Source organism: Protopterus annectens, chromosome 2.part1, assembly GCF_019279795.1.
Source record: "Protopterus annectens isolate FY-2018-M chromosome 2.part1, PAN1.0, whole genome shotgun sequence".
In the NCBI taxonomy this organism is placed as follows: Eukaryota; Metazoa; Chordata; order Ceratodontiformes; family Protopteridae; genus Protopterus; species Protopterus annectens.
Window position 1 is genome coordinate 488787587 of NC_056729.1, and position 14186 is coordinate 488801772.

A 14186-nucleotide genomic window follows, 5' to 3' on the forward strand; every position below is an offset into this window, starting at 1 on the left:
CATTATTGGCTTTGTCCAGTTTTTTTTTGTGCTTTGAGGTTGAGAGTTGTGATGAGAAGTGAGAACTGAATTCTGTATTCTCCCATTATTGGTTTTGTACAGGTCTTTTGTGCTAAGAGTTTGATAACTATGATGAGAAGTGAGAACTAAATTCACTAAATGATAGCCGTTTAAGTTTCAGTCTCCTATCTTTCAGGAAACTGCTGATTTTGCATAGTGGTATGTTGCTCTGACTGTAGTGCATAGGGTCCTTGGTTCAAAACTTGGCAGTGAAACGCATGGTAGTAACACATATTATTCTAGCAACTTTCCAAAATTATACAAGCAATGTTTAAAATATGTCCCTGTTTTTTTTTTTTTTTTGGTTTTTGTCCCCCCAATACATTTTTGGCTTTTTCCAGATTTCTTGTGCTACAAAGTTGAAAGATACAGTTGAGTGTTGAGTGGATTTTTTTACAAGGAGCTGAGAGCTTCAGGGGAAAAGAAGTTAAGTGTTGCTTATGGTGAGTTTGCTTGCATTGTTAATAGCATAACAGGTTAAATATTTACTTTTGATGCAGAAGCTGTGGGTTCTACTCCCACAATATGTAGATGCATTGCTGATCATGTACTGTGTTGTTGTACTGTTAAAGGGGGATGGGTGTAACAAGTCAAGGGTTGTGCCATGGCTTATACTACTGTCATTATATATATATATATATATATATATATATATATATATATATATATATATGGGTCTACTTCATATGACCTAAATTTCATTTGACTGTGACCAAAACACTAAAAGTTCAAAAGACAGAAAACTCATTTGACTGAAACTCAACACTGACGCATTAAAGTAAAAGGTATATGCCCTTTTCCCCACTGTAGTGCGATCCTGGAGTTAGTATATATAGTTGCCCACATACTTTATGCATTTTAAACCATGCACATGGATATTTATAACTGCAATGAATAACTTTTTGCAGAAAACAATATGTACCTAAACTATGTGGGGGGGCCACCCCCAATGTGGCCAGCCCACAGCCCCCAACTGTATATACTAACTCCAGGATCACACTACAGTGGAGAAAAGGGCATATACCTTTTACTTTAATGTGTCAGTGTTATGAGTTTCAGTCAAATGAATTTTCAGTCTTTTGAACTTTCAGTGTTTTGGTCTCAGTCAAACAAAATTTAGGTCATATGAAGTATACCTATATATATATATATATATATATATATATATATATATATATATATATATGTGTGTGTGTGTGTAAGTAGACTTTTATGATGGAAATGTTCTGAATTGGGTAGTTTTATCATTATTGGTTCTTGCATTTTTTGTTTCATTGCCAACTGGAAAAATGTTTCAAACAAATCTAAAATGCGCTTGAAGTCAACGAGTGTGCTGTATTATAGAAGGAATACAATTTAATAAAGTCAGGAAGGTGTATCAAAGAACACATGTATGTTTCTTGTTTTGTGTGCAAGGGGCCTATGATTTGAAAACAGCCTAAAGGTAATCTTTATCCACCACTGGCCAGATGCATTTTCTTTGGATGTGCTGTGGGTTTCATTGCTGTGTCAATGAATGTGAGTTTCAAGGGCAGAGAAGTTTTAATACTAAGTCTATTTTCATTGTGAGACAGTACTTTGTTTAGCAGATGTCTATTAGTGCTTGTGCATTGTGCTATAAAATGTAAATATAAAATCAAAATAATCATTGTAAAAGTGAAGTAGTATGCAAATTAGTGTTTATGGTAAATAGGGCAAAATAGCCAGGTATTGGAACATTGGAGTGGGTGCAGAGGGACTCTGGTGCCATATTTTGCTATATTTTGGTTGTCTGTTCTTCAGTTTGCATTTGAAAGCTGGTATCCCACAATTCCATTGGAATGGGTAGAGTTACATAATTATATATGCAATTTTTCATGGGCCTTGTCCAGATTTTTGATGTTTCCAGGTTGAGAGGTATGATGCTGGGGGCATAGATTATTTTATGGGGAGGCTTTGGTTAACCTAAATACAAACAGGAGAATAAGGAATTTTGTTGGCATTGTTTGACTGTCATATAAAACAGACTGTTTAGCATATAGAAGTTCACTGTTCGTATATCAATCCTTTCTGTGCAGCAGTGTGTAGGGAGTGGACATGGGGCTGGTTTGGGGGTTATGAAATGTATTAGGCCTGTATGACGGGGCCCCATTGCAGATTTGGTGGTAGATTCTGAGGTGTACAAGTGATATAGATGATGAGTTTCAAGCATTATGGCTTTTAAATAATGATGTGATGTTGCTCAGGTAGGACATTCCAAAAGCGAGTTTATAATTCACAGTTTCATTTCAAACTGTTTAGATAATATATTTACCTTTGAAATTGCTGGGATACAGCTATTTCTGTTTTTTTTAAGTTGTTTAGATATTGCTTAATTTTTGTTTTATTTTTAAGCGTTGTTTGACCTTCAGTTTTTTTTGGTATTTTGTCTATTTGTTTTGCAAGTGCTGTAGGATATCTAACCATCAACCTGTGCTATCACCCGCTAGATGAGGCCTCAGTTTAATGTTTCAACTGATTGCCTCCAAAAACTTTGCAGCCTTGGGCCTTGATGTACATTAAGACGCCCTGTTTAAGGCTATGGTCTGCCTATTTCCCATTTTTGTTCATACATGCCTTATAGCAGTTTAGAATTAATTACTGCATTGTCACTGACAAGTGTGAGGCAGCAGTTGAAGATAAAACACAAGTTTTTCTTTGTAAACTCAAACTTTGCAGTTATTACCGTTATGTTTATTCATATCTGACACTATCTGGCCTTGGTTCTTCTCTCAGTATGTGTTGCTTATTGCTCGGTTGCCTAGCATGTGTCTTGGTCATTAAGGAAAAATGCAATAAATAATTGGTCCACTTCTGAACTGACATGGTTTCTGGAATCCGTAGATAATGCTGGTGCTTTCAGCTATAGATGGTGCTAAAAACTGTTCAGTTTTCCCACATTTATAAGGGGATGTTCCCCAATGTGCCCTCTCATGAATGAGATGTTACATTACACTTGATTTTAGCCAAAAAAATAAACCATGTTCTTCAAATACATGCCCTTACAGTACGTTCTTAGGTAAATGTTATGTACTATGAAAGGCACACTGGTTGTAAAGTGTTTAGAACCAGCATTGCCAAACTGGCAGCCCGTGTTTTACTATAACAGACTGTTTAGCATATAGAATCTGATGTTCATTGGTTTGTTCTGCTGTTTGGATAGGTAAATGGTCACCATTTTATATGTATAACAGTACACATATGTGCATCCATTTGTTATAGATGTGTGCTGCTGATTGAATGAGAAGGTATAAAGGTAGGAATCAAATTCACCTACACTTAGGAAAATAGCAGGGAGCAGAACCACAGAGGCATACATACAGCTGTCTAGGAGTTGCAATATAGGTATATGACAATACTGGATTAGCATACAGCGCTAACATCTAATCCATAATGTTAAATTGATTTAACATTTGTTTAGAGTATCATCTATAACTCTTCCTTCAAAAGCTATTCCTTTATTGCCAGCTACCATATTTACATATATGTGTTATGAATGATGCTTCATTTTGCTTACTAATTGCAGAGAGCACTGTCATATCAAACTATTATTTGTCAACCTATTTTCTAGCATATTCCATACATAGCAGCTAAACTTTAAGCACCAGCACAGATGCTGTATGTATACCTCTCCTCAGGCAGTAAGTAATGCACTCTAACCTTAACATTCATTTTTAAACTGTGCATTTCTTAGTGCATTACACTGTTAATGCAGGTGCCTGGGCATATGATTTTTGCAGGACAATCATTAAAGGTTTTTGTAGGCTGATTACAGACTAGATGGCAGTTTGTCAAGCCTCTATATTCAGAATGAACCACTGTCAGAGCATTGTGTTTCTGATGTGCCTTTATTAGTAAACTAAACTGAGATTAACTGATAGGAGAAGTCTTCTGATCCTTGATTGTCTTGCTAATGCTTTTTTCAGGTGCTTTCACAGATGAGCAGCATCATTTCATCAAGTCCCCAGAGAAGCCTTGGCTCAGAAGATAGTGAACGCCAGTTCAACCTGAATGACAGCAGTGTTCCGACAGCCACCCAGACCCTGATGACAATGTATCGTAGGCGATCACCCGAGGAATTCAACCCTAAACTGGTACTTACTTCTAGTTTTACAGAGTTGCGTCTCTAGCAAAGTGGCACGTGTGCGTGCGTACATGTGTGTGTGTGTGTGTAAGACAGGACCTAAGAATTGAAATATTCATGTTACTGAAAAACTTACAATTTTTCACAAGATTAAACCTATTTTGCATTCTCTGGGCATTGAAGCATTGTAGATGTAACCAGAAACATTCCTAATCAGTTGTGATTTGTTGACCTGGGAATTGCTTCTAGAACATTGAAGCAGAGGACTGAGGGAGCCAATCATCCCAGAATATTTACTGGGAACCTTCCATTTCACATCTTAGAAGTGCTGAAAGGAATTCAAACAAAGAAAGGAGAGCAGATAGATGCTTTACTACATCATGACTCTTATAACGAAAATTGTAATTCATTTTGAATAGTTCATAGACACCAAAGTTAGTCTTCCCAGGACATCACATGAAAGCACTAGAAATGCATAGTATAAAAAGAATTGGAAGGTAACTCTCATTCTAACCCAAGTAGTACATTACAGGAGTGTAGAATGGAAGCTGGGAGATTTAATGTCAGGAAAAGAGTGTTTTTTTTCAGTATTTCCTGGCTGTGCAAGGCAAAGCAGTAATTAATTTATGTTTTGTGTTAAAATATTGAAGCTAAAGAAAATATTTCTGTCAAAAATACATGGTTTCATTTGACTAAATTAATTTTGGGAAGTTCTTTTTTTTTTCGGTAGAAAATATCAAAAAATGCTACAGGCTAAAAGAATGATGACTTGAAACATGTCTCGGAATTTTGTCCTTAGATTTTAGGTGATGGGTAGGGTGTTGTAATATTTCAAAATGCATACTGCACTTCTCTGTTCCTTCAGTAAAGCTGACATATGGTTATGTGAGTTCTATGCAGTTTTTTTGCTTTAAATATGTAGGAAGAATGTCGTTCATGTATTCAGGGTGTAGCATGCAAAAAGGGATTTCAAGTCTTCTTAAGGTGTTCCTTTCAACGTACAAGTAAATGATTTTAAAAATGTTAGCTAACCCAGAATATAAAATTTTAGTTAAACATCAACAGATATTGCATCTTGCAAGCTGATACAGACCATTTTCTATTGGTCACTTCTGAATTTGCTTTAAAATGAAGGAAAAATTGATGTTCGTCATAAGGGACATGGCATATTATCAGCAGATATCAAGTGCAGTCAGGTGTCACCATAGTGGTGCTGGACTCCATGTTTACCCAAGGATATCGGCTAAAACTCAGCTGTAAAGTGGTGTAACCTTCACCATTGTCTGTTCTTTTGTATGCAAGAATATATCTATATGGCTGTACAGTGTAATAACTGGCATTTGCCTTTTCTCCTTGTTAATGATTTGATGTTTAATGTGCAATGTCTACATTTGTTTATCACAGACTTTTTCTGAAGCCTTAGAATCAGAGAGGCTGCAGCCATGTGGTACAAAGTATCTGGGTGGTGTGTGTCAGAATGCCAGAAAAGTTTAAAAGTAAGGTGTCACAACAGTGGCATAACCAGTTGTACTATTTGGTACAGAAACCTGGAGACATATTAGTTGAGGATGCTTGAGGTGATGGAGATGAAATGTGTGAGACTGGTGTTAGGATGTACACTGTGAGGTAGACTTAGAAATGAGGACCTCAGAGTGGAAGCCAAAGCACCCGGGTTGCAGAGAAGGTCAGGGAGAACAGGTTATAATGGTTCAGTGGCATGGGCAGGAAAGCTAAAAATGATTTGATGAAGAATATTTGGGGAGACAAAAAAGAAGGCAAGAGGAAACAAGGACTTCCAGCCAAGAGATAGATGGATTGCATGTGAGAAAACTCAGCAAGTACACCTGCAGGAGACAGTGTTCCCCAAGTGCTTTTCATTTCTGCTACTGCTTTTTGTCTTGGGGATCACAAGTATGTAGCAAGTTGTAAATATTGTAAAACTTGAATAAGAAATTTGCCTTTATCTTCGGAAGAAATCTCAGGACTTTTATCAAACTCAAAAAGACAGCAAGAGGTTTATCCCCACCACCACCACAAGCAAATCAACCATCAGTTAGCTGTACGAGTAGGAAAAAGGTAAAATGTAGAAAGAAACATCAACCTCTGTGAGACTTGTAAAAGGTCCTGTGAAGGAATTTGTAAAAGGTAAAATGTAAGAAGAAACATCAACATATCTGTGAGATCTATAAAAGGTCCTGTGAAGGAATTTGTAAAAGGTAAAATGTAAGAAGAAACATCAACATCTGTGAGATCTATAAAAGGTCCTGTGAAGGAATTTGTAAAAGGTAAAATGTAAGAAGAAACATCAACATCTGTGAGACCTATAAAAGGTCCTGTGAAGGAATTTGTAGAAGGGGGACAGTTTGAACTTCGCTAGTCCTGCATTCATCTGAGGGCACTTGGTTGAGATCACCATGTCAGTCCAGGTGTCTTTGCAAACTGAACCTGTGATGGTCCTTTGTAGGCTAATAATGAGGTAGCCACACCAGCAGAAGGTCAACTAGGAACATATTCCCATATGTCTGTGGTCAGAGACTTTATTTTTTTATTTTTTAAATACTGTCAGATTTTGTCCAGCCTGCTCCTATACCAGAGATTTGTAGCAGTTATAGTGGATTTACAACTGAGTAAAGCTTTTGCACCAACTTTTAGGCCTCTAGTTACATTCATAAGGCTGTCAGCCATACTGTGATCCTTGCACCAGATGTCTGTTTATGCAAGACTGTTCCTGGTACTCAAAAAGACAGCCTTTGGACACTTCTCTTGAACCTGACTGTACGAAACAGGTTTACATTTGTTAAAATATTTAGACTCTCCTTTCAGTCACTTTTGTCTTTGCTGCTGAATGACTCTTGGCTTAAAGGCCCACCGGCATTATCTGAGATTCCTTGTGTGGAGTACCCACAACTGATTCACCTCTTCACCCTCTGACATTTCCACTGCTGTCAGTGTCCTACTCTTCAACAAATGCATAGGACTTGAAAATGAGATAAGTCTTTATTTGCCCTTATGTGGACAATTGTCTAACTCAATTATCCTTGGAGGAGCTGGAGAAAGCTCTCATTCATGCTTTGTATTGCATCATAATCTTAGGAATCTCCCTTTTCCTGAAGCCAAGATTAAAAAATACTGCTTTCATCCATCTGACAGCCAGAGTTCCTGAAGAAGATCCTGTGGGATATGTTGGCTTCACATGTGAAAGATGCACTGGTGGCTCAAGTCTGTGGGATCTGCACAGCCAGCCACTGGAAATAAAGATTCTCTTTTTTCCCTCCATCAAAAAGATTTGCTGGAGATGAAGTAAAACAAGTACAACAGCTATGTAGTACATCACATGGGGGAGGGGTCTACAAATTTTCACCACTCACTCACTAACTGCAGAAGATCTGTTCCCCTTGCTGAGGAGGCTTTACATTCATTGCATTAAATCATAATATTTGTGGCATGCCAACCCATTCTTGTCATCCTAAGAAAGCTAAAGTCACATGAGAAGGAGCAGAGATCATTCTAATAGCCCCACAGTAGCCAAGATGGACATGGTTCTCCAAATTGGGTCAGTTAAGTCAAGGGGATCTTTTCACCCTGCTCCCCACTGCAGTATGCGATCACAGGGGGATTTGATTCCCATCATTCTCATGAGTCTCGGACTCAAAGATTGGATGACTTCAGATTAGTTTTTCGTAGCCACTCATTCTTTCCAGAAGTGGACAGAAAGCCCATCCATCACCAGGAAGTCATAACTGGCATTTCCCATGCAAGTTAGGTCTAAATCCCACACCCATGGTCCTTAGAAAATTTCCAGTGTTGTAATAATATGTCAATGGAAAGATGTGTTCTGCTTCCCTAGATGCACAACTATATACAGCATAGAGCTGACATTTTTCAGAATGCATTTATTTATAGGTTAAGGTGGTTCCTATCCAGCACACTTGAGCAACAAACAAACACTGTTTTCACTTTTTCACATGAAATATTTCTAGACATAGGTTCATAGGTTGGTACTGAGCTATCTGCCTGAAGGCATATATTAGCCCAGCCACGTTGTGCGGTATTCACCGCCCCTTTAGTAGTTACCTAGACCCTTGTACGTAGCAGCTAGTACCCTTGGCCCCTATCTATTGGTGCTGTTGGTGTGATCCCCGGTATGAACTTTCTGTTACCCATCCACTCATCAAGGTTCCTCTTGAAGAGTGATAGTGAGGCGCTCTGTCTTGTGTAGATCGGGACCCTGTTCCATAGTCAGGGAAGTCTTTGCGAAGGGAATCTGTCCCTCCAGCATGTTCTATTCATTGTTGTGTTGAGGTTTATATCCCTAGAGCGTGTAGCTCAAGTAGATTTGGTTTTGCTAAGGTGGAGCATGTTCAACAATTCTGGGTTGGACATGGCTCTGTACATTAGACAGAGATCGCCTCTGAGAAAGCGGTATGCAACAGAAAACAGTCTTAGCTTTTTCAATCATGCTGCATAGGGCAACTGTTTGAAGCCAGTAATCCTCTTGGTTAGGTACCTTTGTGGTCTCTCCAGCTGCTGGAGATGTCTAGCCAGGTGCATTCCAATTGGTCCATTGTATTCAATAATGGGTCTGATGAGGGAAGAGTAGAGTTGCACCATTACATCCTTAGATCATGATGCAAACCCTTTCATGATCAGATGGGTCACATAGAAGGATTTTCTAACCACTTTGGCAACATGGTTATCAAAGGAAAGCTGGCTATCTACTTGGGTCCCTAGATCCCTTATTTCTTCAGATTTCAGGGGATTACCTCCTATGTTGTAGTTTGCGGGTACTCTGTTTTTTTCCAAAGGGGATTACTACACATTTTTTTTGCCTTTAGCTTGAGATCATGGCTTTGACACCATGCATCAGTCTCATTTAGGCCCTTCTGGAGGATCTCCATGTTGGCCGGAGACTCTATTATAGCACCCAGTTTGCAGTTGTCCACAAACTTAGTCAGCCACAGCCCTTCCGTGCTTGTCTGTACTTCTGAGAAGTATATGCCAAACAGGAGGGGCCCCAGGACAGAGCCCTGAGGCACACCACTCATTACTGGTCTGGATTCGGACATAGATCCCGCTACTCTTACGCTTTATGGGATCTGTCTGAGAATCTTTCTAAGATGCCAGCAACAACCTGCTCACAAGACCACAGGACATCAAAGGCAGATGGAAGAAGTACTTCCAGTAGCTTCTGAATGTAGAAAACCCCAGAAAAGTTGTACTACCCCAGATACAGCCTACAGTGAGAGAAGAGGAGGAGTCCACCATAGAAGTAAGAACATCACTAAAGAGAATGAAGTAAGGGAAAGCAGCAGGCTCAGATGAGGTCACCGCATTCATGATCGAGGTGTTGGGCGAGATAGGGGAGAAATGTCTCCTGAGGGAGTTTCTAGCAGTATGGAGAGAAAGGTGTATCCCAGGTGATTGGAGAATGAGCACACTAACCAGTGTACAAGAATAAAGGGGACATTCACAGTGGTGTGCAGTATAGAGCTATCAAACTTTTATCACACTGCATGAAAGTTCTGGTGAGGGTGATTGATAAACGAATACCCAGAGTAGATAAACGAATACCCAGAGTAGTAGAAAGTAAGATGGGAAATTAGCAGTTTGGATTCATATCTGGATGCCGCTCAACCTATCCAATGTTTGCAGTGAGACAAATACTTTGAGAAGAAGCTAGAAATGAGGAAAAAGTCCAACTGAACATTCCTAGACTTGGCGAATGCATATAACAAGGTCCCTGAAAAGCTGATTTAGGCAGTCCTGCAGTGGTTCAAAGTCCCAGAAGCATTGGTAGAACTAGTGCAAGCTATGTACAAGAAACCCACTGGCTCAAGTATGAATGGTGTTCAGTCCTACAGAGGTGTTCCCAGTGAGAGTAGATGTGCACCAGGGTTCAGATGTGAGCCCTCTGCTGTTCATACTAGTGATGAACTACATTAGCAAACAGGGCAGAAGGGAGAGTTCAACAAAGTTGCTGTATGCAGACAATGTGGCATTACAGGTAGACTCTTAGCAAGATCGTCTGCAAAGAGTAGGGGAATGGAATGCAAAACTGTGGGAACTTGGGATGAAACTGTGTACAGATAAAATGGCTGTAATGGCAGCAAATGGAAGAGATCAGAAGAAGCTGAGAATTGAGATAGAAGAGAAGATAGTGGAACAGGTTAACAGCTTCAGGTATCTGGGAAGGGTGGTTGAGGAGAAGGGAAGTCTGAACAAGGAGGTCAAAGCTAGAATCAGGGGGGCTGCAGCCAACTGGCACAGTGTGTCAGGGGTAGTGCATGACAGAAGAATGACAAACAAGCTTAAAATTAAGGTGTACAAGTCAGTGGTGTGAGTAGTACTACTGTAAGGTACAGAAACCTAGGCAGTGAAGTCAAAGCATTTGAAGAAGTAAGAGGGGATAGAGATGAAGTGTGTGAGACAGGGAGTAGGTTTCACATTGTGGGACAGATGAAGGAATGAGGACATAAGAGCAAAGCCAAAGTAGCTCCAATTACAGAAAAGGTCAAAGAGGACAGATTACAGTGGTTCAGGCACGTGTACAGGAAAGTGAAGACAATCTAGAAGAAGATTTGGGACGGACAAAAAGAAGGCAAGAGCAACGAAGGCATCCAGCAAAGAAGTGGGTGGATTATGTGAGAGAAGACTTGTGACAGTTGAGCATGACTTTCAAAGTGGGAGAGTGTCACTGAATAAGGGGAGATGGTGACAAGTGACACAACACCTCGACCCCTTGTAGAAAGTGGGAAAAGGGGGCTGATGATCATTTCTGTGTTAGTTATTTGAGTTCAGATTTCACTAATGAAGTGCACACATCACTAAGTTATGCATTAATGTGTACGCTTGTAAGGGTCTTACACAAGCTCAGTAGACAGGACCTGTGAAATTCTCCTTGGGGTTTGTCTGCTGCTTTCTCTTTGGTAGGAGTAGTGTATGCATGTAGTTTGTCTTTAAGAAAAGGGTATGGTGCAGCCTCTACCATATGCCACTTACAGCCAGAGTCTTGAACAGTCAACATCTCTTGTCTCAGTCTCCTCACTTTATCTTTATAAACTTTTAAAACGGATATTACAGGGTGTCAGGTTGGACTTGGGCTATGAAAAAAGGATTTTTTTTTCTTGAGAGCTGCTACTATAGTATTGCAGCCACAAGCAGTACATGTATTAAGTTGTATTTTTTTGTATTTTCCAGGCAACACATCATTATTTTATAACAGTTTCACAAACTGCTCGACCACCAGTATTTCTTCATTTTATAATGAATCCACTCAAAGCACTACCTTCTGTCACGCAGTGTGATAGAGCTCAAAACTTTTGTAACCATATCATTAGTTTTATGTTAAACTGTCTCAGCACAAGTGGAACTGCAGGGGGCTTGGAAATTACACTGCTCAACATTTTTAGCATGTCGCAGGAAAGGAAACCATAAAGGTGATTAATTCTTTTAATTTCAAAGACAAGGAAAATACAAATGGGTATTTACAATAGAGAAATTCAAGGAAAATGATCAACCAAAGATAAACTTGCCATTTGTCAGACATTTATTTTTTTACAAGAATCCAAGGTTCTTGGGAAACTATTGATGCTTATTTGATTGAGTTGAAACTTGGAGCAAAACTATGAATTTGGAGAGTTGTTTAATTAATTAATCAGAGGCATAATATTCTGTTGATATAATCATGTAAAAGGCAGATTGAAAGAAACAGATCTGACACTTGATAAAGCACTTAGTGTATGCAGAGTAAAAGAAATGTCAGATTTGCAGTTAAAAGAGAAGCAGAACTGTGCAGAATCAAAACTGTGAGTAAAAATATGAGAATGCAGCAGAAAGTGAAAGTTCGCAAAAACAGTACTGACGTAAAGAGCTGAACATATTGTCAGGAAGTGTGACACAGTTGACAGTAAAACTGCATACTTTGGGTGCTAGTGTGATAGGTGTGTTTATTAGCACAAAATTAAGAAGTACACTATATTCATAGTCAGAAGCACTGTGGGAACAAAAATAATTTAAACGTAAAAAATATAATAAGTGTTTTAAATAATTTGTGTCAAGAATGCTAAAATGAGAACCAAAAATGTTTTTGAGACAGCTGAAAAAACAAGGAAACTGTAACACAGTATTGCTCTGATAGTGCTGAAATCAGAAAAGCTTATTAATGGTCACGATTATTGATGGTTTACTGGTATAGGGTGAAATCAAGCAGGAATATTAGACAAATATGTTATAATCTGCAGTTTAATAAAAACAAATGTTTGTATTACTTCTCTGATGAAAATCATATATCAGTCTGAAAAATCTGAAAGTCTGAAACCAGATGATAAAGTGCAAGCCATAGTTAAGCCAGTATGGTATAGTACTCAGCAGAATTTACATCAAATATGTTGAATGTTAAGGTGAGTTTTTGAAAAACTTCTGTAGCATGATGTTAAGTGAGATCTCTCAATGAAACACGATAGGAGTTTCAAGCATAGACATTTTTTTGTCACAGAGAGTCCTGTTCTGAAATATTATGATGTGATGACACAAGAAAACAAATGTGTAACATAGAGTACTTACAGATGTACAGGCCAGATATGTCCAGACTTAGAATGCTAGCCATTATTTATGGATTTTTGGGAAATGTTGTGAGTGTGTATATATGGAAGCAAGTGTTATGAGACTGAACATAAGCAGTTACAAAGCATAATCACAAAATCTTTGTATCCCAAGACTGTAAAGAATGCTAATCAACCTTCAGAAAAATGACTTTAATGGTACAGTGCAGACTAGGAAAGCGGGTATATTGACTAGCACATATGTAAAGGAACAAACAAAAGATATGTTAGATTTGTTAGGTGAAGTCTTACAAATTTTTTTCAGTCATTTGACAGCTGCCAGTGACAGAAGAGAAAGTGAAGGAATTCCAGATAAGAAGCCAGAGAGTTGCAGCTGTTTAAGTATTACTATAACAGGCTGGCCATATCAGTTGCTAGCACTGCCAAAAAAGGTATTCAGATGTACTATCTATACAGGATTGACTTTAGCGGTATAGACTATCTGATGTTTGAGCACAAGATAACTGTGCCTAATCTACTAAGAGACTTAGTGCTACCGAAAATGTATGGGAGCCTCGTGTTAATTGTTAAATATAAAGAATATGCACATGACATAATGTGTTGGCCAATAATGTCAGGGAAAAATGAGAAACTGGTGCAATCCGTTGAAGTGTGCAGCATGCTTCACAACCATATTCCTTAAGAAGAGATAATGCTGCGTATACCTAACTTGCCATGGCATGAAGACTTGTTTTCACTCAAAGAAGATCATTAATTGATGTGCAAAGTATTATTTGTAATACTAGGAAGGGATCAAGATAATATATGGTGCAAATGTAGTTACTGTTCCGGCTGGAAAGCATATTGTTAGGGTATGGGTTACTGAATACAGTGATTTTTAACATAGTTTATAATGGTCCACAGAGAGTCTAATGCAAGTGCTGACTTGCTAGTTGCTTGCAACAAACTTGCTCAGTGCTAATTGCTGGAAACGTCAAGTGACTTCACTCCCACTAGCCTGATCCTAATTATTTAGCAGTTCCACCACCCTATCCTGGTAAACTGCATAGCCTTACCAAATCCCTAACTCCAACCCTAAAACTCCCACCTGGTTCCTAACCCGAGTCCTCACTCCCTAACCATAAAACTCCACTTCTCCTCTCTAAACCTAAAATCCCTGATTGCCCTCTAAATCTAAAACTCCACTCCCCTTTCAAAACCTAAAGTCCGTAATTGCTTCCAAAGCCTAAAACTTCACTCCCCCCTCCCTAACTCTAAAATCCCTGATCTCCCCTAAGCCTAAAATTCCAATCCCACTTGCTAAACCCAACCTCCTTGATTGCTCCCTAAATGTAAAACTCTGCTGCGTAACCTTAAACAAACTTCCCAGTCCTTACTCCTAAAACTCCCCTTCTGCTCCTTAAATGTAAATCCCCTTGTTGATCTCTGCCTGAAACTCACGCTCTCTCTCTGCACAGCTGCCA

General features: G+C 38.9%; 1 protein-coding gene across 2 annotated transcripts in view; it reads left to right on the forward strand.

Moving 5' to 3' along the window:
- Positions 1–14186, forward strand: part of TBC1D9 (TBC1 domain family member 9) — a 790231-nt gene that overhangs the window by 404089 nt on the left and 371956 nt on the right. For both annotated transcript variants that reach the window (XM_044062283.1, XM_044062284.1), the window contains exon 8: positions 4005–4172. In XM_044062283.1, coding sequence (XP_043918218.1) covers positions 4005–4172 — 168 coding nt within the window. The remainder of the gene's footprint in view (positions 1–4004; positions 4173–14186) is intronic.